Genomic DNA, 23,876 nt, shown 5'->3' with positions numbered 1-23,876 from the left:
TTCTTCCCCTCGTTCCTCTCCCTCTTTTGTTCCCGCCCTGTGTTGATTGAGCCTCATCGCCACCTCCGCTCGAGCCCGGCCGACGATCCGGCTTCGGGGCTTAGCATTGTATTGTTTTATCTTTTTCCTTTGTTTCTACTGTGTTTGCTTACATCTACTTATTCTCCCAAGTGACCTTCTCTCTCCTCTTCAAAAAGTGCCTTCGGCCCTCTCCCCTCCTCCCACTCCACCCCCAACAAAAACACACAATGCCCACGTATCTCTGCCACGGCTTCCGCTGGTACCGCAACAATGTGCGCGTCTTCGCCCAATTCCAAGACATTGAGGACGCCGCGCCCGACTGGATCATCCGCGAGGGCTCCAGCCACGCCATGCTCTACACGCTCTACGAGCTGTTTGAATTCCTGCCGTTTGCCGAAGACCTGGTGCCCGCCGAGTCGGCTGCGGCGGCCGTAGGCCTCGCCTCTGCGCTGGCCGCCAGCCCAACTGCCGCCGGCGCGCCTGCGGGCGTGGCCTCGCCGACGACGCCGACGACGCCCGCCGCCGCTGAGGCCTCGGCCCCGCGGTTGCTCAAGAAGCGCAGCCGGGCTCGCTTCCTCAACAAGCTTTCCATGTTTACCGGCAACAGCAGCAGTAGTAGCGCCAACGCCGCCGCTCCCACCACCGGCAGCAGCACGCCAATCGACAGCCCGCTCGCCACGCCGGTCACGCCCGCCGCGCTTCCCAGCGTCTACCAAACGGGCGAGCTGCTGGGCAAGAATCTCAGCGAAAGCCGGGGCCTCGTGCCGACGGACGACGAAGCCGCAGCGCCGGCGCCCAGCACCCTGCCGCAGCCGCCCATCGTGCCCAAGATCCTGCTCCCGCCCGGGTCCGAGACGATCGTGCTGCCCGACGGCGTCAAGCCGCCAGCCATGCCGCCGCCGCCGCCGCCGCACGAAGAGGCCAAGGCGCGCGTCGTGCGCTCCGACCCCGCCGACCCCGTGCTGCGCAACAACGACTGGGCCGCCATCCGCCTGCTCGAGGAGTGGGACGCCCGCGCGTCGCTGGCCCCCGGCCAGACGCCCTGCAGCAGGCCCTGGGCCTTTGTCGCCGACTATGCTGTGCGCATCGATCTGAGCGCCCGCGTCACCGATGAAATCGCCCGCTATGAGCGCTGGTGCAATAAGCTGGCCCCCCACCAGCGCCCCATGGGCGGCGGCACCGGGCCGGCGTCTGGGCTCGAGGACGACCCGGCGGCGGATCGTGCCGCGCGCGAGGCGGGCTTTACGCCCAAGCCAGCGGCGCCACGGAAGCCGGGCTGGTTCCAGATGCTCCGAGATAACATGGAGTTTGAGGGCGCTATCCAGTGGTACATTGTTGTTTGTGAGGATGAGATGCGAGACTTTCCTGTCATTGAAGACGAGACGCCCATAGGACGCATTGATTTCAGCCATCTGTACAAGACGCCCGAAGAAAAGCCACAGGTGTAGATTAATTCCAGATACTGCTGCCGACTTTGGCCTGTTTCTTTAATTCACAAAGGCGTCACATCATCACCGTTACGAGATAGCTCGCTCAGGGGGTTAAGGATACACAACTTCAGAGGCTCTATTTTATACTGTGGGCAGGCTGCTCAACATCAATAACAGTACAGTTGAACACGATTGCGAGACTTAGAATAGTTGGTAAATATCATAATACATGTTGTCCTGTGTACTGCCAACTATCAAATGTTCTGTCTTGACAAAGAAATATGCTCGGGTGAGGCGTAGGGAATGTGGATATATCGACAGTCCGTCGAATGGGGAGGGGGTGTGTCGGTGTTGTGGTTCTTTATAGGGTTCCAGTTTATGATCAATCAAGTTCCTAGCAAATGTAGAGGGACCCAAGGTTTGAGTGGGGTGTGCCTTCATTTTACTCCATTTTAGGACGCAGAAAGCTCGCCGGCTTCCGTAACGGGAATAACGGGTAGTCCATTGGAGAAATCCGTATCAACTGACCTCTCTATAGGCTTCTTAGACCTCTTCTTTGAGTCCTTTCCAAAGAATCTACTGGCTTTACTATGCAGCAAGCTCCGCTTCTTGCGACTCCTCTTTTCCTCCTCGGTGGATTTATTGTCACTTTCAATGATCGTGACAGTAGTTGGCACAAGAGAGCTGGTAGTAGAAGGGGCCACAATACCCACAGGAGCTGCTGTGCTCGCAGAGTTGTAGCCTGAAGCTAGACTCTTCTGGGAAGACAGCGTTTTTTCGGTGTCGGATCTCTTCTTATCTCGAGATTCCTTCCACTTGTGCGGCTGTGAAACCTTCTTGAAAACATGGAATAGCTTCTGGCTAGGCGTCATGTAGCCGTAAAGGCTATGGCCTGAAGATCCGTTGGTGGGCTCCATGTGGTGGTAAGCCAGTTCGGAAGCCTGACCCTCAAGGGAAGTGGCCTGGGTATGTCGGGCACCCAAAATTCTAGGCACGTCGGAAATGTCCTCCTCATTAGTTGGAGGGTTATTCTTACTTCGTAGATAGTTGGAGGATGTCAAGGTGTTTTCGGCAGTGGCCTTGATTGTGCTCATAGAGATGCTCTGGCGAGGCTGGTTGCCAGTGGAAACAACGGGGTTAAAGTTGATTTCGTAAGACTGTGTAGCAGCAGTTTCAGCTGTTGCAGAGCTTCTCTGACGAGAGTGAGAATGGACACTGGTGGCCAAGTCTATCGCCTTGGGACGGTGAAACATGGCCCTAAAAATGGACTTCTTAGGAGTTGCAGGGGGGTCTTCGGCCTGATTCGTAGTAAAATTGCTATTCTGAGCAGTGAAGGTGTCGGTGTCATCATGGGTGTCGTTCAGATTTTCAGGGAAGGTGAGTGAAAGACGGTTGAAGTCATCATTCTTGTCCATTTCAGTCGACGGGATAGTAAGCTCGGTAAGCTCTGTCCACTGGGCGGAATAGCGTCCGGAATTTCGGTAGTCAGAGTCCCGGGTGATAGAGTTGCGTAGGTCATCGCCTTCGGTGTAGTGCGAGCTGCTTCTGGAAGTACGGCCATCCTCATGAGGTTGATGAATTGGTTGCGAATGCCACTGTGACTGATCAGTCGATTCGGTAGCAGAATTCATAGGTCCGGAAGCAGAAGACTTTGAGTACAGCGCGCGGGAGACCGGGCGAGAGGGTGAGCCGTAGAGGGCAGCTCCCATGTTGTACTGAGATATATTGGACATCAGGCTAACCTGGCGCTTAGCTTCCAGTACAGTCGATTGGGTCTCGGGAACAGTGACACTGTAACAAGAGGATGCGACTGGCGAGACAATTATGTCGCCACGGCTCGAGTCAGAGACTGCAGGCACACTAGTTATGAGGCTCAAAGGCGCGGCCTTGTTGGACACATCGGTAGCACTTGCAAGGGAATAAGATACTGTCAAGGCCTTAGTACGTTCGAATGCATGTGAGTCGTCAGCGATGGAGACATTCAAAGTACTGTCCAAAGGCCGAAGGCCGGGTGGTTTCTTTTCAACTTTTGGGTGCAGCTCTGTTGCCGTCCGGCGCACCCACTGCGAGCGAGCAGCTTCATATTCCTGAGACAACTTGCGAACCTGACTTCTGCGACTCTGGTCCTTGAGCTTATCAAGGGGCGACTTTGATCGCATAACCTCGTTCTCCAAGCTGGTGATACGGGTGCGGACTCCGGGGGCAGCGCGACGGAGGTTCTCGATGCTAGTGGTAGGCGAGTTGAAGATCTGGTCATTGGTCGAGATTGAGGTAGTGACCTTGATCGAGGGGGCTCGTGAGGCGGCACCTTCGGGTCTTTTTCTGACCTGTAGGGCCAATGAGGGGATAGAGGCGGTAGAGCCGATGGCGGACTTGGAGGGGGTTGGGACCTCGTAGGTGCCGTCGATATTGCTCAGGGCGGTGGCGTTGTTTGTTTTCGTCTCGGTGCAGCAGCTGCTTTCATGGCTGCTATGGCTGTACAAGCTCAGGTCCATATCGACATCGGTTGGCTCATCCCACAAGCTAGACAGAACTGAGATTTGGGCCGAGTTTCGAGACCCGTTGTTAGCTTCGGTCGTGGTCATGACGAAGGGGGCGTTCCAGATCAGGAACTGTGTGGGTGAGGCTGGGCACTATATGTAGTTATTCAAATGGGAGACAAAGATGACGTCCTCGAAGAATGGTAAACACAGATAAAGGGATGGGTGGCAGAAACAATCGGTCTAAGGGTATAAAAAGGAACACTGGCACTATGAAAGCAGGGAAACGAAGAAACAAAAGGCCGGGCCAGAAGAGAGACAGAGAGAGTAAAGAATGTGGTGATGATGATGGCCGGAGAAGTAAACACAAGACTGGTGATGGGACGGATTTGAGTGGGAGAAAATAAATAGAAAGGAGGAAGAGAAGATCAAGACGGGCGCTGTAGAGCCGGAAAGGTAATACGGCGAGTAACGACAAGAGCAACACGGATAAATAAGCAGAAGCAGGAAATCAAGAAGGTGCAAACGCAGAGGCACATCCGGCACGGCAAGCACACATACAAATACAAGTCAACAAGCGTAACAACCACAAACGCACATCCTACACGCCGCAAGATCCCCACAGGGTTTGTTTTGTTTGGCAGCAGCTGAAGTTGCTAGTTCGGGACAGGGTCTGTTTTTTGCGCCGGGGCAACCACGTCCAAAACGAGAAAGCGCAGACCTGCATGGCTTCCATTCCCAGAATTGGCCCATTCCCCGTACCTTTTTCTTTTCTATTTGTTTTTTTTACTTGAACGTCACATAGCCAACGACAACCAAGAAGAACGCAGAAGCTACACACTTGGATACACACCCAAAAAAAAAAAAGAAAAAAAGGAAAAAGAAAATCATGCTGTCTCGGTTGTCAAAGCACCACAGCCAAGACTTGCGCCGTCGTGTTTTCTTTTTTTAGCGCCAGCTTGAACTGCGTAGAGAAGCTCTGACCCTTTCGGTTCGGGCTTCTTTCTCCCTTCCTTCCTTCGAATGTTAGCTTCCTTCCTTGACGTCGAGGTCGAGTCCACCATCGAGTCCTTCGCCCTTGTGATCGACAGTACCGCCTATATTTTCATATATTGTGCCAATATTGCTGTAAAACATGTCCTCCCGTGTATTGGCTTGCTGTCTCCTGCGACTCGCTAGTTGGTTCATTCCAGCACGCGCCAACAATATCAGAAAGAAAAAAGAAAAAAGGAGAGCCTCAATGGCCATTCCTCCATATCGCTTGTGCTCTTTTCCATGGCTAACCCCCAAGCGCAAAAAGCACCCGCCCCGGCTCGGCCAATCTTGTTGCCTGTGTGGTCTTGGTGTCCGGGTAACGGCCATCGTTTCACTCTCGTCTCACTTCGTTCCACTGGCTTAAGCTTCGTTTCTCCTTTCCATAGGCCAGAGCTTCCATAAATAACAGGGAACCCTCGCAACACAAAAATAAGACATGCCAACGCCGCTTACATCGGGAACCCTAAAATACCAAAATGGAATCCGTCATTTCATAAAAAGAAAACAATGTCATCAGACCCTGGGCAGAAAGCAGGCATAGCGGCGGTGCTTATTTGCAAGGTCTTCCTGTCACGACAGAATAAATAACGGCCAGATCAAACTGGACGGCGCTTCTCGCCAACCAGATCCTCTTGGTATTGAGATTTGACTTGATGATGGGGCTCCTGCTTGTATTGGTTCATTGACACTTCAGCTGCTGGGTCACTATCTTGTTTAATCGCCCGGCTTAACCCTAGTCACCCGACATGTATCACTACTATGTAGCCCGAATCTTCGGTAGTCAACACTGCGTCCTTTTGATCGCCTTGCCTCACCAAGCTTGAACGTGATACTGCACTCCATATGGGACTATAACCCCACAGACCCCGGACTATCTAACCGGGTTCCAGTCATCTTCATCCGCCACGTCATAGTCCACATCGGCACGATCGTCGTCCTCATATTTCTTCCCCAACATGTGGCTGCTGTTGTTCTGGCCCTCGGCGCTGGCCACGTTCTCATCCTCATCTCCATCGCTACTTACGTCCATGACCAGCGGGCCGGCAGTGTTTGAGACCCACGAAAGCTCCAGCTCTCCGGCGACGCCAGTGATCGGGTTGTACGCAAGGCCATTCCAAAATGTCTCGGCGGTCTTGCGGTCGTCGAACATGATGTGTGTTGTTTCAGATGTGGATTGGATGTCGGTAAACGAGCCCACGGCCTGTTACATGAGATTGCCGCATTAGTTAGCCTGGATCTGAACTGCCGCTGGTTTTTGTTTTCTTTTCTCCTTTTCCATTACGCTTTGTACCAACGTGATGCAGTTCCCTGTTTCGCATTATGCGACAGCAGCCCATCGCAACGACAACGAATCGAAGGATTTGGAGCGCAAGAATCGAGAGCGACTTACCATTAGATATTGTCGCAGTGCTTCGCTGTGTGCCGAAATTGTAAAGTCAACACCCTTGACAGCCACTGTCCTAGGACGGTTATCTAGCGTTGCACCTCTATAAGCCTGGTGGATATCACCCCGGAAGCGGCCTCGTACCGCACCTCGCGCCCGGCCCCCTCGGCCACGTCCGCGCCAAGGGTACCCGGGGCCGCCCAGTCCACCATTCGACGGGCATGACGTGTATTCGTAGCTCATGTTGTCGTCGCCCTTGCCGCCGTGCTCTGTTCCGTTAGCCGGAGTCAGCCCGAGCGACAGAGCCTCGTCCTCGAGAGCGGCTAGCTGGGCTCTGAGAATCTCCATGTCTGAGTCGGCTTCGGTGCCTAAACTGCCGCCGTTTTTGCGTGTTAGCGCCGTTTGCTTCTCGGCAATCTTGCGCTTGAGCTCGAATTGGCTCTTGCGAATTGTCGTCTCTTGCTGTTCAAGATCCTTGAGCTTCTGCTGGAGCTCATCGCGCAGCTTCTTCTTTTCCTCAAACGTGCGCTGTGCCTCTTCCTGTTTCTTGATGACCTCTTCCATGTTAAACTCGGGCTCTACAGGCTCGTCCGGTTTGCGCAGTTTGCGTGCCGGAACCACCGTTACAAAGCGGTTGTCGAAAACCGGCTTGGGCGAGTCAATTGCTGCTAGGGCTTCTGACTCCTCGGCGAATTGGATCAAGGCCGAAGTATTGCGCTGCTGTAGCACAATGTCGGTGATGCTTCCAAACTGGGTAAAGAAGTCGCGGATAGCATCTTCCGAAAAGTTCTCGGCTGGTATGTCGCGCACATAAACACGACCAGGCTCAATGTCGTATACCCGATTAGAATTGTTCTGCTTTCCGTTTGCCGCAGCCGCCTGTCCTTTCAAGTTGAGATCAAGGTTTCTGTTGGCCTCAAAGAGCGCCGGAAGATTTGCGCTGAGATTCACTGTAGAATGTTTGTTAGTAGCTCGTTGTAACATTCAGCGCGCGGGGGAACATACTTAATGCCGACATGTCGGGCATCGGGAATGGTAGGTCTGGAGCGCTATGGAGGAACTTGCAAGCCTCCCCTTTTGGGCATGCGCCAGTCCGTTCCCAATCCCGGCATCGCCGTTTTTTCTTCTTGGACTTTTTGCCTAGGGTGCCTGCCCCGTCGTCGGGTCCTTTGCCTAACGGCCCTACACCTGTAAACATGGCCAGTAGATTCTGGTTGAATAGCGCCATGTTCGCTAGCGCATTCAGATCTATGCCCATGTTCATGTTCGCGCTATCGCCCGTATTCAGATTCGCCGTATTTGTCGGCCGCGGCGGAAGCATCGCCATTGTGCCCGGGTAGCCACCGGCCCATGGCTGTGCCACGGCTCTGGGATTTGCAAAGTCGTTGTCCATTCCCGTGCGCGAGGCCTTGGATGCACCGGTGTCTCTGATACTGTCAAAGCCGGCATCCGCGGCCTTGCGCTTGTTGTGATTCCTCGGCTCCGTGGGCACGCCGGCGGGGAACTGGTCTGCGGAATCGTTTATAGTCGTCGGTGGCGGCAGAGCGCCTGGCAGGTAGGACTTGTAGTCGAGGACTCGAAACAGCTCGTCGACAAACTTGGCAGCGTCGTTGGTTCCTAAAGCGCCAGCCACCCGGGCCGTGGTTAGTCCGAAGTTGTCCGCGAATCTATTTCCCAGCGCGAAGCGCACACGAAGCACCCACCCTCTTGGAAGAAGTCCTTGAGCTCGCTCTCGCAGAGCTCGCGCGTCGAAGTTATGTCGCCTTCATGTCTCAGCAGCGCCAGGACATAGTCTGCAAGAATATCGGAGTCGGCATCGGATCTGTTGCGTCAAAAGAAAAACCCGCCGTTGTTAGCACCTGTTCCGCACGCCAGAGCCTCCCCGCATTTCCACAGCAAACACCAACCCAACAGGACGTCTTACGTATCACCGAGGCGCTGGACAATCCACTCCTTCAATCGCGGGGCGTCTGATTCGTCATAGAGCAACATGGCTCAGGGCTGGCTGGAAAGAAAGCTGGATGTTTTGTTTTGTCGTAGTTGGTTAATGCGCCGTGCCGTGGAATGTTGAGCTTCGACGGGAATAAAGAAAGTAAAGACGATCAATTGAAACTCGACGAAACAATAATTACTGCCATCCAACTTTTCAGTGTAGCTAGGTATAACTAACGAGCTGTCCAGGCAAAATGTTACTGGGCTTGCTCTTGGCGTGTGTTGGTTGTGGTTCTATGACATCTGAAGAAAAAAATCCTAGACTGAGAAAAATATGTGCTAGCCTCGTTGACGTGGCTGACAAAGAGAAGGATTAGACATTACGGTGACATCACCTAATCTGTGCGCGGGAACGCCTGGATATGCTAACAACAACCAAAACACCAGTAACCTCGTCCGATTTCGTGATTCAGGGCCTCAACAAGTTCCCCCTACAAGATGGCGCCTAGTCTAGTCACATTCCACACGTGCATTGTACTGTGCTGTACATTTGTACATTAAATGCCACCCACCTACAAGAGAGGCTTCAACCTCCTCCTCCACTACAAATAGCCACATGGTGCACACGATACCCGAATTTAGAACAAAGAAAATTGCAGCGCCGAAGTTAAAGATTCTAGTCTACAGGCCACATATCCCATCACTGTGTCCACCTGCGCCTGATAGCTAATAATTATCCGTTACTTATTTTCAACCTCGGTATTCTCATCCACTTTTCCACTGCATTACACGCCAGCCTGATAACGGTGGTATCATTCGACTCTATTGTCGGAAGCCGCTTACAGACGGTCGTAGTAGTTCTCGTAGCCGGGAACCTCCAGCTTAAGACCCTTGCGCTTGCGCATCTCAGTGACGATGCCACCAACCTTGCTGGTAGCGTCAAGAGGAGAGCCACCGGGCAGGATGTCCCAGTGGTCGAAGACGGACTGGGGGAAGGCCTGACCAGAGGTGGCCTGGCGCAGATCACCGTTGAAACCGAAGGACTCATTGACGGGCAGGTGAGCCTTGATGGTGAACAGAGGAGTACCAGGACGCTGCTCCTCGGCGATGACCTGACCACGACGGCGGGTCAGGACGGAGTAGACACCACCCATGGCGCTCTCGGGAACCTGAATCTCAACCAGGAAGATAGGCTCCATAAGAGCGGGGCTGGCCAGCAGGGCCGAGGCGTACAGGGCACGACGGGTGGTGGGCATGATCTGACCAGCACCACGGTGAATGGCATCAGCGTGCAGGGTAACATCCATGATGTTGAAGCGGATAGCACGCATGGGCTCCTCGGCAATGGGACCCTCACGGGTGGCCCACTGGAATCCGGAGGCGACGGAGTCCTTGATTTCGTTCAGGTACTGAACGGCCTTGGTCTGGTCAACCAGCAGGTTGGCACCGGTCATGTCGGGACCGAAAGACCAAATCTTACGGGCGTCAGTGACATCCCAGCCGTAATCGTCGGCCATGAGACGGGCACGGATCTTGAAATCCTCACGGGGAGAAACCTTGCCGGCCTCAATGGCACCAGCCAGCTCCTCCTCAATGGGACCAGCCTCCATGTAGACACGGTTGTGCTTGTTGGGAGACTTGGACAGGGCAGTCATGCTGGACTGAGCCGAGACGGTCTCACGGTACTGGACGACAGGGTCGGAGATGGTCAGGGGAACGCAGGCGTGGTCGTGCTCCAGATCGTTCAGGCAAATCTCCAAGTGGAGCTCACCGGCACCGGCAACGACGTGCTCACCGGACTCGGAAGTGTAGACCAGGACGCAAGGGTCGGACTTGGAAAGACGCTTCAGACCCTCAACCAGCTTGGGCAGATCCTGGGCGTTCTTGACCTTGACGGAGCGCTGCACAACGGGGGAGACAGAGAACTTCATGACCTTCATGTTGTGGGCAGTCTCGCAGGTGGTGATGGTACCAGACTTGAGCAGGAACTGATCAATACCAACCAGACCAACAATGTTACCGGCGGGCATGTCCTCAATGGCCTCAACTCTGCCACCCATCATCAGGACGGTACGCTGGATAGCCTTGACGAACAGATCCTCCTTCTTGCCAGGGACGTAGTTGGGACCCTGGATACGGACCTTCAGACCGGAACGGACGGTACCGGCGAAGACACGACCGAAAGCGAAGAAACGACCACGGTCAGAGGTGGGAACCATCTTGGAGACGTACAGCATCAGAGGACCCTTGGGGTCACACTCGCGGATGGCAACAGCGACCTCATCGTCAGAGGGACCCTCGTACAGGGCGTCAGCACGGTAGCGCTGGGCGGTGACGGGAGAGGGAAGGTGCAGAATCATCATCTCCAGCAGGCAATCAGCAGCGGGCAGGAAGGTGCGCATGACAGTCTTCAGCAGAAGCTTGCCCTCGGCCTCCTTCTCCTCGTTGGTAAGCTTCAGTTCGAGCTTATCCAGCAGCTTGAAGAGCTCCTCCTTCTTGGCCTTGTTGACGCAGTCGAAGATACGGAAGATGGGGTCCAGGATGAACTGGTTGAAGGCACGCTCGAGCTGCTTGCCCTCGTGGACACCGCTCTTGGACCACTTCTTGGTGTGGGGGTTGAAGAAGCTGTCACCCCACAGACGCTCCATCATCTTGTTGCGGTCGACACCGAACTTCTTGGCGTAGCGAGCAGCGAACTGGCGGATGGTAAAGGCCCAGCCGTGCAGACCGGAACCGAAGGCAACGGTACCACGCTCGGGGTAGACCTGGACATCACCCAGAGCCTGGTTGGTGTAGGTGGAGATGATGACGTTGACAGACTCAATGGTACGGGCGAAGTTCTGGTACAGATCCTCCTTGGAGACCTGCAGCTCCAGAAGAGCACGGTCGACCTTGTTGATGACAACAACGGGCTTGATCATCTCACCCAGAGCCTGACGCAGGACAGTCTCGGTCTGGACACAGACACCATCGACAGTGTCGACGACAACCAGGGCACCGTCAGTGACACGCAGGGCAGCAGTAACCTCAGAAGAGAAATCAACGTGACCGGGCGAGTCGATCAGGTTGATCAGGAAACCGGTACCGTCGGTCTTCTGGCCGGCAATGTCCTTGATGTCCTCAGGGTTCTCCAGCTCACCGAACAGGGAGATGGCAGTGGACTTGATAGTGATACCACGCTCCTGCTCATCAGCACGAGTATCGGTGGCACGGGTAAGACCAGCCTTGGCAGTGGAAATAATACCAGCCTTGGCCAGCAGAGAGTCGGTCAGGGTAGACTTGCCGTGATCGACGTGGGCAATAACGGACATGTTACGGACATTGGTGGGCTTGTCCATAAGCGCCCGGATCTCGTCGACGGTGAAGCTGCAAGCAAGACATTGATGTTAATTTACTGTAACTAGGAAACTTGCATGAGGCATATTCGGGTGAAATCCCGATAAGAAGTTTTTTCTCCCATCGCGGCTTTCTCGTGTCTTGAGTGAGCCAGAAATTGCTGTGCTCAAATTGAGAGAAACAGGCTGGCAATAGAGAAGCCGCGACTAAGGCTGAAGAAGAGGTTTTCTTCCATCACAGGGCACCAGATCCGGACAGGTGAGGGTGGCGGAGAACTTACTTGACCATTTTGGCGGTGTTTTGAGGGGTCTAGCCCGTCTCGTTTTTAGGTTTTGTGGTGGGTGGAAAGATCTGAACGAAAGCAGGGCTGTTTACGACCCTACAATGATCAGACTGTGATGTTCTTCAAGAACAATGAAGCTTATATCGACCTCGCGACAAATCAGAAAGGGGTCAATCCAGTGGTTCGACGCCTCTGAAAAGAAGAAGGAAAAAGAAAAGGAAGAGAAGTGTGAGGAGAAGAGATGGAGTGGGTTGAGGTGAGCGTGAGGGGAGAAGAGAGGGGCTTCATTTGTAAGAGGAAGGAGGGGCGGCAGATTTTTTTAGCCAGAGTGGATACGGGCTTTCTCGACTGGCTTGATTCCTATGTACCTTTTCCCCTTGGATTTGCCTGCATTTCCTCCAATATCTACCACTCAAGTACAAACGCGCCAAAAAGTGCAGTGGAAAAAAAGCACCGGCCAGGCTAAAAACATCGCAGCTACAGGCGCCGTTGCAGTGTACAGGCCCGCCAGACACTAGCAGGCCAATGGGTGGGCGCAGAGAGAGGCATAGAGTGGGGCGGCAGCGAGAGCTAAGACCATAAGTGACCCCGCCGACGCGGCGGCCGCACACAAAAAAAACGGCAAGGGGAAAAAAAATTCAGTTCCTGCCCATTGTACAAGGAGGCGAATGCATGTGGCGTTCCTGTCGATTCTCGTTCTTGCAGTTTCCCTGTGCTGCACTGTTCTTCTGCCTCTGATCTGGGTAGTCTGGGAGAGTAATTGCACGTTGCCCTGAAGTTGATGGTATGTTCAGAGTCTCTTATCAATGCCGAGCACCTGGCCTGGCTTACGAACAGCAAGAATGGCCGGCTTCCTAATCGAGTGGCCGAAAGGGCACAAACCCTGCCAGCTAGATTACGTCAGACATGTGTGCATGCAAATCGCACTGTGAATGGCGGGGTATTATGCAAGCGTTCAATGCATGCATTTTTGGCAGGGCAAGCGATACAGTCTAGGCACAGTGACCCCAAACCATGCTCCGACTTTTTCTTGCTTAGATTGCCACACACAGGTTGCTTGTTTCCAAGAGCGGATGAAGCGGAAACGCTGTCAGAGATATCTAGGCCCAGCGGCTTCTAACAGACACAGCACAATTGCACGTGTATTCAAGCTTTTTTCCTGAGCTCATCATGTGTAAAATTGCACAGGAGAGTCCATCATTGCATGGAGGATGCAGCATGAGTTCAAGCTTGTTGCAGACATGAGTTTTTCTGAGTTCCTGGACTATGTTCTAAAACAAGTGGAGAACTTTATCCCACCGCCCTAACCCTATAAATCCGATTGATTTTCATACCAAGTTTGGCTGAGACAAAGAGAACTAACTAGTGCTAAAGATGCGGGAACTTTGACGTGTATCACTATGCTACCAACACCAAAACAAAATAAACGCCGTCTATATGAAACCAAGAAATGCTTCGACCAAAAACCAAATAATGGATACAAGTATACAAAAAAGTAGCGTGAAACAAACAATGCGAAACAAAAGTATAAGAGACAAAGAGGGTGCTGAACTACGCACTCATTTCAGCCTCCAGGCCCTATCTGAAGATCCCAAGATGCGTGAATAAGCATCCTCCACCTCGCCGGCCAGCTCTAACAGTGTCACAATAACAATCTGGTGCGTGAGATTTGGGAAGCGGTCGCGGTGCAGGCCAATCCACTCGAGCGGCGGCGTGGCTTCGCCCATGTCCTTCAGCTGCGGCGTCTGGATAATGGGCTCGCGCAGCGCGTGGTACTCGTACTTGCTCAGCGGCACGCTGACCTCGGCCGTAATTTTGCGCTCGGGCTTGGCGTCGGCAGACTCGGACCCGGGCTCGGGTTTGGCCGGCGCCGCGGCAGTGTCGGAGACGCCAGTGACTTTGATGCTGTTGGCCAGCGGCGGCGCCTTGCCCCAGGTGTCCTGGACGCTTTGTATGTGGCTGGCCCACATGCCGCGGATGAAGCTGATGCGTGAGTAGTTCCAGCCCACCTCGACCTTGCCCTCAAAGGCAGAGCTGAAGATGTAGTCAATCTTGTTGGTGTTGGACCTCTGCCACGTCTCCATGGCTGCATGGACGCGCGGGACCTTGAGAATCGTGCCGCCGCGAGCGCCGGTGCTGCGCTGTACCACTTCCTCGACGGAAAGATCGGAGCCGTTCTTGGGCGGGTCAGACTTGACGCTGGCGAGACCGACGCGTAGCTGACCGAGCGTCAGATCCAGGAGGGAGTGCAGGCGGTGGTCTTCGAGGCTTGCTGCGAAGCGAGCCTGGGCGTTGAGAGCCTCCATTTTAAACACTTGATGGTCAATGAAACTGCTAGGGAAGATGCCAAGGTTGACGGCTTTGAGCGTCACGATGACGTCAGTATCTAGTGAAATAGGCGACTTGGCAACTACATCACTATCTTCGCTCTTGGCTGCCGATGAGGCGTCGGATGTCTGGGTCAAGTGAGAAGCAGCAGCAGCAGTAGCAGCAGCGGCAGTAACACTCAGTGCGTTGCTTAGAGAACGGCGCTTGGTGAACTTCTCGATTTCCTGCAGAGACAGCTCAAAGCTGGCTTTGCGTTCCTGCATAAACTTGAGGATAGCGCGGCAAAGAGATGCACCCTGCGCCACAGACGAGGGCGTGCCAAAGGCCTGCACAGCTTCGCCATCCAGAATAGCGACCAAGCGGTCACCATTGGGACTGCGCTTGTTGTACATGAGAAAATTGAGTGACGTAATGTCCGCCACGAGAAAGGGTTGGTAGTCCCAGGACGCTTTGAGACGGAACTGGCCGAACGAAAGTGAGCTTTGAATGAGGGGCGTGAGGTTGACAATCTGCTCGCGGTCTGGCCACTGGATCGAGGTGCGTAGTTTGAAGTCGCGCAAGGCTACAAAGCCACTCATACGGCCGGTAGAGTCTATGCCAATGTGCTCGAAGCCAAGGCACAGGTTCTGCTCCCAGTCTGAGGTCTTCTTAGATGAGACCCAGAATTCTTTGATAACAAAGACACTCTTGCCAACAGCTTGGCCCATGTCGAGGTTGACGTCCAGGGATTGGATGGATATGGTGGCCGTCCAAGGGAATGCAGCGGTCGCTGAGACTTGCTGGTACATTTGAACAAAGGGCCCTTGTTGGCCAGCAGAAGTAGCCGTTGGCTCAGAGGGGGACGAGGCAGACGAGGGCAAGGGCCCAGAATCAGAGGGAATGCTGGAGTCAGGTGGGGGAGAAGAGCCCGAAGCTGTCCTCCCGGCATTAGGAACGATAGAAGCTGAGACTTGCTGTAGAGGAATCATATTGTTGTCCCCGTTGGTGCGCATTTCTTTGGGATACCAAATCTCGCCAAAGAGTAAAAAGTCCTGCATCTGGCGCGCGTTGATAGACACCTGCATCGGACTCACCTTTAGCAGCGCCGAGACGCCAGCCGTGCCGCTAAAGTGCTTGCTGTTCATGAGCGACAGCACAATTGAGTCAACGGCGAAGCTAGCCGTCGATTCGCGCGAGTACACGTGCTGGACAGACGCTTGCAGATCGCTGCACGACGTAGTGATGGTGATGAAGTTGCCCAGCTCGTTGGAGTGCACCGTATTGATGGCCATGTAGATGCTGTTGAACGAGCCGGTAGCCGCTACTCGCGCAATAGGCTGGCACGACAGCGCGAACTCTTGCCTGGCGATGCGGAGGCCAAAGTTCACATTGAGCTTGCCCAGCACCATGGATGGATCGGACCCGAGCATGCTGTTTTCGTCATCGGTTACACTGCTGTCCTTACCCTTGTCTACAGCTACGACGGTGCCGAGCCAACTGGTCGTTGTCTCGCTAGCGCGGGAGCGCTTCTTCTTATCATCTGGAGGCTTCTGCTCGCTGACAACTTCTTTGAAACTCGAGGTTATGTCCATGATGAGGGGCACGACGGTGGGATATAGCGTGTTGCTTGAGCCTTCTATCTTGATCTCCCCGTTAAGCGACGGCCTATCCGTGCCATTATCACGGTACTCTGACCTCCACGCCAGACCGGGCGTCCGAAGTGTCGCGCTGATGTTGGACTCGTCCGTCTTAAACTGTCCGTATTTACCTGCGGAAGCCGTGCGACCGTATTTTGTCGGCATGTCGCCGCTCCGCGTTGTGATTGATGAGACCGGCGGGCTGCGGCGGCCCGATAAGTGGAGAATAGCGCCAGCTAAGTCGGCGTGAATCAGCATCGACTCAATGCGCTTTGGGCCCAGGCCTGTGCCTGGAGTGGACGGCGAGGGTGATATAGCGGCTGCGTTTGATGACGAAGAGGTCTCCGGCGATGTAGTGGACGCGGATGTATCAGGGGGTTGGACGGCGGGGTGAGACCAGTTTTCGGTTGCCTTCTGGATATTACTTGCTGTGAGAGCTAGTGAGTCCTGAAGATGGGTGGCGGGGATCATGAAGCCCGAAGTAAGTCTGACATCGACAGACTTGCCAATAGCCTGGAATGCCAGCTTGCGTGAGCGACCAGAGCTAAACGAAGCGACCTTGAAAATAATCTCAGGCAGTAGGGCAGAGTGATGCGAGCGAACAGACGTCTTGACTTCATCGACAGGCACCATCTGCAGCAGCATGTTCTGGATTTCTAGACAGGCGGACTTGGATTTGCGCGTGCTGAGCTCAATCAGCTCGACGCTAAGCACCAAATCCTCCTGGCCAATGACCTCTTCCAGCGCGCCAGAGACAAGCCAGCAGAGAGTGATGTTGCGGATCTCAAAGTGATAAACAAACGAGTCTAGGACCGAGTCGAATAGGTCATTGTCTGATACCTCCTCCTGGCTGTTGATAGAGATGCGCGGCTTCGAATGGCGTAATTTACGTAGATATTGTCGTTCTCGCGTCGTGTCCAAGTCCTTGATCTTGTCTCCCATGTGGCCCATGATGTCAATGGCTGTCGATACTGTTTCGGGGGACAGCATGATCTCAAGGTCATTGGCCTCGAACGACAGCCATCTTTCAGCTTGGTCTTGAGCAAGACCGGGTTCCAACTCAGAGCCTGGGGGAAGGGAGAGGGATAGCAAAGCGCTGAACGTAAGACTGCCACACGATCTCATGGCAGTTGCATGGCCCTTGCGCATATCAAAGCCAATGTGAGTCAAGTTAAGATTAATGTGTGGGCTTTCCAGTACCGGCAGGCCAGGGCCAGTGTGATTGGTAGCCTGGAAATGAACCTTTTCAAGACTAAAGGAAACATAGGCAAGCGGGTCGGGATCAGACAAAAGAGACGTCTTGCCAAATACATGAAGTCCTGCGAGTGTCACATGCATTCTGTACACTAAGGGCACAGAAGTAGAGTCTGCCGAGACAATAGTCGACGGTTTGGAAGTTGGCGGAGCGAGTGGTGACGAAATATCTTCTGGCCGAACGATGTCATTGAAATGCTCTTGAAGAACATGGAGCATGGCCTTCATATCTTCCATTTCCGCCGAGAGCTGTGGCTTGTTGAGTGCCATGAGGAGACTGTAGACAGCCGACGCATCCAGCTGGACCATTTCGAGTGACGTGGCCACGGAGATGGTATGTTCAGTGGGCCCAATGACGCTGCGCACCCGGCCATTGGTAGGAGGTATTTGTAGCAAGGAAATCTCACGCGTGTCTGGTCCCGCGCCGACGCTGAGGCTGTGTGTATTCTCCTTGATATCAAAGTCAAAAATGAGCTCCTTGCCATAGTTGGTTGCAACAGCGGCGCGTGCTACAACGCCCTGGAAATTGTAGGTTAGGGTCTGGCATAGAGGGATCGTGATGCTGTAGTCGTTGAGGAACATGGCAACGTTGATTTTTATGGCGGAGAGTCGGTCGGTAATCTTTAGAGGAGACGCTGTTGTGGAGGACGGCACGGTGGACTTGGTCGGGAACGAGGCCTTGAGCTTATATAGCCTGGCAAACTCGTCTCGGATGAGCAAATCAGCAATCTCAAGAAGAGCGAGCGGATCTTGCTTGACCAAGAGGCTCATGCTCTTACTGCTGGGTGCACATTTGATGACATGGCTGGCCAAGTTGGCTGTCTCGCGCCCTTCGTGTGAGATGAACAGACTAGGCTCTTGGAGCTGGAACATGGCAAGCTTCACAGAGTGGCTAAACAGGCTAGAGGTGACGGCATGAGAGCTGACGATGAGGTTGAAGCTCTTGATGTCTCCAGGGAGAGTGTCAACCAGAATAGAAGCATTTGTTCCACTGCATAGAGCGGTGGAGTGTAGGTTGATGGTGTCAATCTCAATAGAGGACTTGCCAATGGCAACGACAAAATGCAGCCTCATTTTGTTTGTGGCCTTGTCGGTAGCTTTACCCTTGACCTTAGTTTGTTCTGTGTGTTTGGGATCTCCTGCAGCTGGTTCCGACGCATCATCAAAAGAAGTACGGCTGTACAAAGCTAGGACATCATCGGCAAGCTCACACAGTTCCCAGTTGACTTTGGCTGCAGCTTCTCGACAGTGGAGGTTAACCATAGTGATAAGGGGATCGTTGATATTATCAAGGGAACTGGAAGATGAGTTGCGCGAATCATTGCTTTTGACCTTGGCAGTCAGGCCCATCAGTGCTGCTCTGTTTTGCTTTGGACCGGGATCTAGAACTAACTCAATCTCTCCCATATGACATGTCACCAGTAAAGGTGGCTCCTTGTTAGTTGTAGTCAAGGGAGGGGCCGATAGGTAAGGGGCACGGCCATGGAGTGTGTTTTGAGTGGGCTTGGCTGTTGTTTCTTTTACATGACCAAATATTTTCTTGAGTAGAACCGATTCAGACAATGGCCCAAGATCCCACCCTCGCCATTTAGTGAACTGGCCGGTAACCTGTGTGTAGACATCCTGAGAAGGCACAGGGTGTGCCTCTAGACACGCCGTAAGCAGCTCGTGGCGAGCAAGCGGATTCATCTTGGACCAAATCTGTCGTAGGTGCTGGATCATCTTCCAAGAGTCATGGACTCGCAAATGGCCGGGTACAGATCGCAGGACAGCTGACGGGCGCACGAGGAAAGGGGGATCAGGAGTCCGGCTGTTTTGTGTAAGCACTTGCTGCACAAAAAATTGGACGCGGTCTTTGTGGCTTGTCATCAGCTCTTCGACAGTGTTGCTGATAGATTTGACGAGGACGTCGGATCGATGGATCAATGACGCTAGATACTGTAGCTTGCTGGACGACATGCTGCAGGTGATGTTACCGACGTCGGTGTCAACACTAGTGACGTCTCGCGAACCCATGGACACAGTGGCAGTGTCAATATGAGCCTGGACGGCAGCCTGGGGCTCAGCACCTGCATGTAAGCGCTCAGATGCCGAGAACGTCATATTCCCAAAAGACGCGCGGAAGGAGGTTCGATCGCTGCGGGTTTTGGACTTGAATGGATCGTCCCATGTCTCGGTGTTGCGCATAACGATGGCTAGCTTGGAGAGCTGGACGTCATATTGATCTTGTTCTTCCAGGAGAGGATCAGGCGAGTCCAGAGACGACGAGTTGAGGAAGCGAAAGTGGGCCGAGGGCAGACACACCATGACATCCAGAATGGAGCCGCGAGTATCAGCTTGTTTTGTAAATTGAAGGATATCGTCCATGCTGGACAGATGCAGCGAGTCTAATATATCGTCGGGTGCGGATGGCTGGAGGGTTGAAAGTAGCTTCGTTGTATGCTGGATGGACGCCGGAGTGAAGAATCCGCTGATTCCACGGGGGAACTCAACCACAAACCCGGTATAGGTGTGGTCCTCTTTAAGGGAATTAGGATCGATGTCATCGAGCGGGAAGTCTGCAATCATGAAATCCCCATAGTCGGCCTGTTCTTCTGCTGTAGCTAGAGCCAATGCATCATGTGATTGTGGCAGCACATTTTCCAGCGGAAATGTGGGTGCAAAGTATTGGCTAGAAAAGACGGCAGACGACTGCGCTTCGTGTAGACTTTCAGTCATTTCGGAATAAGTCGACGACCGGCGAGCTGCGTCGCGCCAGCGCTCGCCGGTTCGGGATGAAGGCTGGGCCTGGGTCTGGGAGTGGGCATGGCTCATTTGAGAGCGGCTTCTAGAGTCGGACGAATCTGATGGCCGCAAAACACTCTTGCTACTGCTACTAGCACTGGAAAAGGATAGAAACGAGCTTTTACGCCGCAGGGTACTGCCTGGTCCGGTCCTTGGGGCTGCCCAGGATCGCTGGGTGTACTGGGATCTTCGGGAGGATGACCCTGTTCGCAGCGAGGAAGCGCGGTCGTCGGCTAGGAAGCCGTCATTCACGGGATGTGGCACGGGAGGAACAGCCTGGGCGGGGATATCAACTGCCTCGGGCATGTAATCGCCTGCATACTCGGGAAAGAGGAGGAAAGGTATACGCTGCGTCCGTTGGTCTTCACGTCTTATGAGCTCCTGTTGCTTTTTGCGCTCTTTGGTGAAATTGAACTTCCGGTCTATGACGGTCAAATTCACATGGGTTTTGACCATGACATTTGCGTCCACAGGAACAAAGGTCCGGCTAGCACCCGGAATGCCGGTGCTGCAGCTGGAGTACTTGGGCTTGCCCGAGCAGCCGTCATCAGTGTTGATGCAGGAGATTTGAATGTCCGGAAGAGAAATGTTGGCCTTTTTAGAGTAGTGGCTCCGAGCCCAGTCATTGTAGTCTACTTCAATCTTGCCAGTGGACAAGAGGAAAGCTGCCTCATCGACGTGTACCCAAAGCTTGACAGCATCGACATGCAGACGCAGGAAGGTGACATCGTAGTAAATGATTGATGAGAATGAAACAAGCGAGTTCTCCTCGTCGTCAAAATTAAACCCGAGTGTCTGTCCGCCGAGCGCTAGGGCTGCCAGGAAGCTTGAATTGCACTCGCCAGTCAGTGCGCCCACAGCAACGTCCCAGTTGCACATGTATGTCGGCTCGCTGGGGGGAAGGCCAAACAGACGATTACCAAAGACACGGACGCCGTCGATGAACATTTGCGTGGTTGTCGAGGAGGCTGTTGACATTTCAGACTCCTGTTGGAAAGCGCCCAGGGCCAGGCTGATGGGCGAGATGATGAGCTCTAGGTCCATGTAGTAGTTGGTGAAGCGGGCGTCGGCTGTGATGGACGCGAGTTCAATCTGAATGTTGCGCTCGGCCGAGTACAGGTTGCTCGGCATAAATGCTTTGGCATCGTCAACTCTGACTGCCATGACAACGTCCAGGTCGTTGGACTTTTTGTAGGGAGCCTTATTCGCGGTCTCGGCAGTCGGGTCATGTTCTTTGAGCTGCAGCATGTCCTGATACTCTTGCACGGTGCGGAAGTGGAGGTCGTCTCCGAAGTAGTTGTCCTTGAGCTTGAGGGCGTAGCGGATCACGGATCCGAACAGTTTGACTACAGGAGATTGGATTGCAACGTCGAGCAGCAGAGTGTCTGTGTTGGCTGCGGAGGTAGTAGCATTGTATTCGTACTTGCCGCTGACGACAAGGCTTTCGGCCTGGCCAATCTCCTTGGATGGCATGAAGGCGGCTTGCGTATTCCACGGCGGGAGTTGTAGTGAGATCATGAGCGGGTCAAGCCAGACCTCATAGGGGATCGCGTTCTTGGGCGGGCGGAACTGGTCTAGGGGAATGGTTAGAGAGGCCGTCAGAGAGGGGCTGCCGAGAACTAGGAACATGTTTTCGTTCATGGAAGTAGCATTGTCAATGACGTTGGCGTCGTTGACGTTGAGATACAGCTTGAAGCGGCGCAAGTCCAGGTTGATGAGGTACTTGAAGGGTGTGAAAACAAGGTACTCGGTGGGTGGGCCACTGCCCCAGTCTTCAACCAAGTCGGTGATGAGGAAGATGTGGTCGCGCAGCAAGAAGAGCTCGATATTGTCGCTAGAGATGCCAAAGTTCCACAAGCGCAGAGCGTTCCATTGTAAGGGAGATCCCATATCGCAAGAGACCTTGAAGGAGCCGCTGCGGAGCAGGATCTGGTGGTTGACACTGGACGACATTTCGGTGCCGGGAAAGTCAACATCGACTTTCGTGCTGTAGCCCTTGGCGCCTGCCACCATGTCCATGGTGTAGTTGATGGTGGAATTGGGCGAGACCTTGAACTCTAGCCAGCCCGGCTGGCGAGCTTGCACGGGCATAGGCTCGGCCTTGGCGCCCTTTTTGTCGCGCCGCCGGCGTTTGGGCGTGTCGCCAGCCACTGGTGCCTTGCCCTTCCACTTCCAGTTTTTGGAGTCTTCACGCGTCAAGATGCGCACTGTTACGTTGTCGTCGAGCTGAAGGTACATCTGGAACTGGGTTGGTACCCGGTATTCCCCAGGGCGGATGGGCGGAGCCGGGACGGCATTCTTGCACAAAGTCGGGAAAAAGACATTCTGTAGCTCAGCACGGCATCGGTCCGCCCACGGCCCGTAGTTTACCACGCCTCCTTTGATGATTATGTTGATGCCCCAGGCAGGCGGTATCTCGCCGTTGATGTTGGTTGCGTAAGGGTCCTCTTTGGAGCGGAGAGTAGGGTCTGGCAGCTCAGGGACCTTGGTGGGCGAGTCCCAGTAGATGCACATTGTCGCCATGGGGCTGTCGAGAATGACAGGCTCGGCTGCATATTCAACATGCGCCCAGCGGGCCTTGTCGTCCTGGGCGCGATCATCCAGATAGCGAGACAAGCCCTGCCATTGGCTTGCGCCAGGTGGTTGCGAGGTAGCCGTGTCGATTGGGGTGTGTGTGGAGGCTGTTACGGATTCCATAGAGTGCGTCCACCTGGACATGATGTTATGCAAGCCAGACGACCAGTGACCAGTGAACCGGGACAAGAAGGATTTGTTGATTGGCGGCTCGGCAGCTTGGGCAGAGCGACGCTCGCGCGTAGCTCGCGACACTTGCTCTTCACGATAGTCCGCGTTTTGGCGCATTTCAACCACGGGGTGCTTGAGGCGGAGGTTAAAGACTTGGCGGTAGGGGTCGGGAGTATCAGTCGAGGTAGCGTCGACGTCGCCCGAGAGATCATCGACTTTGACAATTAGTACAGCCTTGGTGTTTTCGTTTCCCATGACCATGGCGGCTTTGTTGACTTCCAGGTGGATGGGGAAGATGCGCAGCAACAGAGGAATCTCGGATTCGTCGGTGTTGAGCGGATTCTCGTTGTCGCTGTTTTCTCGGCTGGTTGGTGTGCTGGATGGATTTTGGAGATTGGCGAAGCTCGTGTTCTCATTTGAAGTGGTGGCTGCTCTCTCATCGGACCGGGTTTCGTCGGATACTCGCGTGGCGCGGCGGCGGATAGACGAGGTGCCGTGGACGTCGGCCGAGGAGCTCCCCTGGGCTTCGGGCGGGATGTTTCGAAGAAGCCCTTCCAGCATGGATTCATAGACGGCTGTGCGGTTATAGACAAACCATTCGACACCGACAAGATGGGCGGCGAAGCGGCAGGGCAGGGCTTTGGCCGCCGGCGCATCCTGGCCTTCGGGGTCTCGTGGGAAGTCGCGCAGCTGGGCGAGATTTCGCACGTTTCGCAGCCAGTAGCACCAGGTAAAGTAGCCCTGCTGGATATGGAAAGACTCGTTCTCGCCGTGGTATCGGACGCCGCTAACAAAGACTCGGCCGGCAAGGAGAGAAATCTGCAGGGCCTGGATCTCAATGTAGATGCGGTACTTGTGCCAAGTGTATGCGCGTATGGCGTGGGAGACAAAGTAGCTGAAGATGCGGTTGAGGTACAGCAGGAAGAACATGGCGACGATGGACGTGACAATCAGCCAGATGAGAAACTCGCTGCAGAGAGTGGGTTAGCATGGCATTCAGCGCGGCCGGCTGGGCTTCGGGCCACCTACTAGTTGAAGTCTGGCACTGGCACACTCGGCTCTCTGCGGGCCTCTACGGCGGTCGCATGGTATCCGAGATGCGGCTCCGGAGCCGAGGCGACGGCCAGCTGCGGCGAGAAGGGGAACGACATGATGCGCCGAGTGCCGCAGACGGCGCGGGCGGGCGGGCAATGTGATGCGGGAGGGTCGGCTCCCGAGGAGGAGAGAATGGGCGGAGGGATGGGCGAG

The 23,876-nt window shown here is 54.3% G+C and overlaps 5 protein-coding genes across 5 annotated transcripts; 1 reads left to right on the top strand and 4 right to left on the bottom strand.

The window, feature by feature from the left end:
* Nucleotides 1-248: 248 nt before the first annotated feature.
* Nucleotides 249-1,469, top strand: BROUX77_005406 (uncharacterized protein; the record flags this gene model as incomplete). Its single annotated transcript, XM_073750276.1, has 1 exon — nt 249-1,469. The coding sequence occupies one exon, from the start codon at nt 249-251 to the stop codon at nt 1,467-1,469; it is 1,221 nt and encodes a 406-aa protein (XP_073604292.1).
* A 434-nt stretch (nt 1,470-1,903) lies between these two features.
* BROUX77_005405 (uncharacterized protein) lies at nt 1,904-4,036 on the bottom strand (the record flags this gene model as incomplete). The annotated part of the gene is made up of 1 exon (XM_073750275.1): nt 1,904-4,036. The coding sequence occupies one exon, from the start codon at nt 4,034-4,036 to the stop codon at nt 1,904-1,906; it is 2,133 nt and encodes a 710-aa protein (XP_073604291.1).
* A 1,801-nt stretch (nt 4,037-5,837) lies between these two features.
* BROUX77_005404 (uncharacterized protein) lies at nt 5,838-8,342 on the bottom strand (the record flags this gene model as incomplete). Its single annotated transcript, XM_073750274.1, has 5 exons — nt 5,838-6,167; nt 6,357-7,300; nt 7,356-7,967; nt 8,054-8,172; nt 8,275-8,342. 5 exons carry the CDS (start codon nt 8,340-8,342, stop codon nt 5,838-5,840), a joined length of 2,073 nt encoding a protein of 690 aa, XP_073604290.1.
* A 779-nt stretch (nt 8,343-9,121) lies between these two features.
* Nucleotides 9,122-11,906, bottom strand: BROUX77_005403 (uncharacterized protein; the record flags this gene model as incomplete). The annotated part of the gene is made up of 2 exons (XM_073750273.1): nt 9,122-11,648; nt 11,899-11,906. 2 exons carry the CDS (start codon nt 11,904-11,906, stop codon nt 9,122-9,124), a joined length of 2,535 nt encoding a protein of 844 aa, XP_073604289.1.
* Nucleotides 11,907-13,460: 1,554 nt separating this feature from the next.
* Nucleotides 13,461-23,779, bottom strand: BROUX77_005402 (uncharacterized protein; the record flags this gene model as incomplete). Its single annotated transcript, XM_073750272.1, has 2 exons — nt 13,461-23,598; nt 23,658-23,779. 2 exons carry the CDS (start codon nt 23,777-23,779, stop codon nt 13,461-13,463), a joined length of 10,260 nt encoding a protein of 3,419 aa, XP_073604288.1.
* Between the last annotated feature and the right edge of the window lie 97 nt (nt 23,780-23,876).

This window comes from Berkeleyomyces rouxiae (genome assembly GCF_048999995.1).
Source record: "Berkeleyomyces rouxiae strain 22BRR77 chromosome Unknown BrBRR77_ptg000005l, whole genome shotgun sequence".
NCBI classification, from domain to species: Eukaryota; Fungi; Ascomycota; class Sordariomycetes; order Microascales; family Ceratocystidaceae; genus Berkeleyomyces; species Berkeleyomyces rouxiae.
The sequence above is the reverse complement of the archived record's forward strand: the minus strand, read 5'-3'. Positions and strand labels throughout refer to the sequence as shown.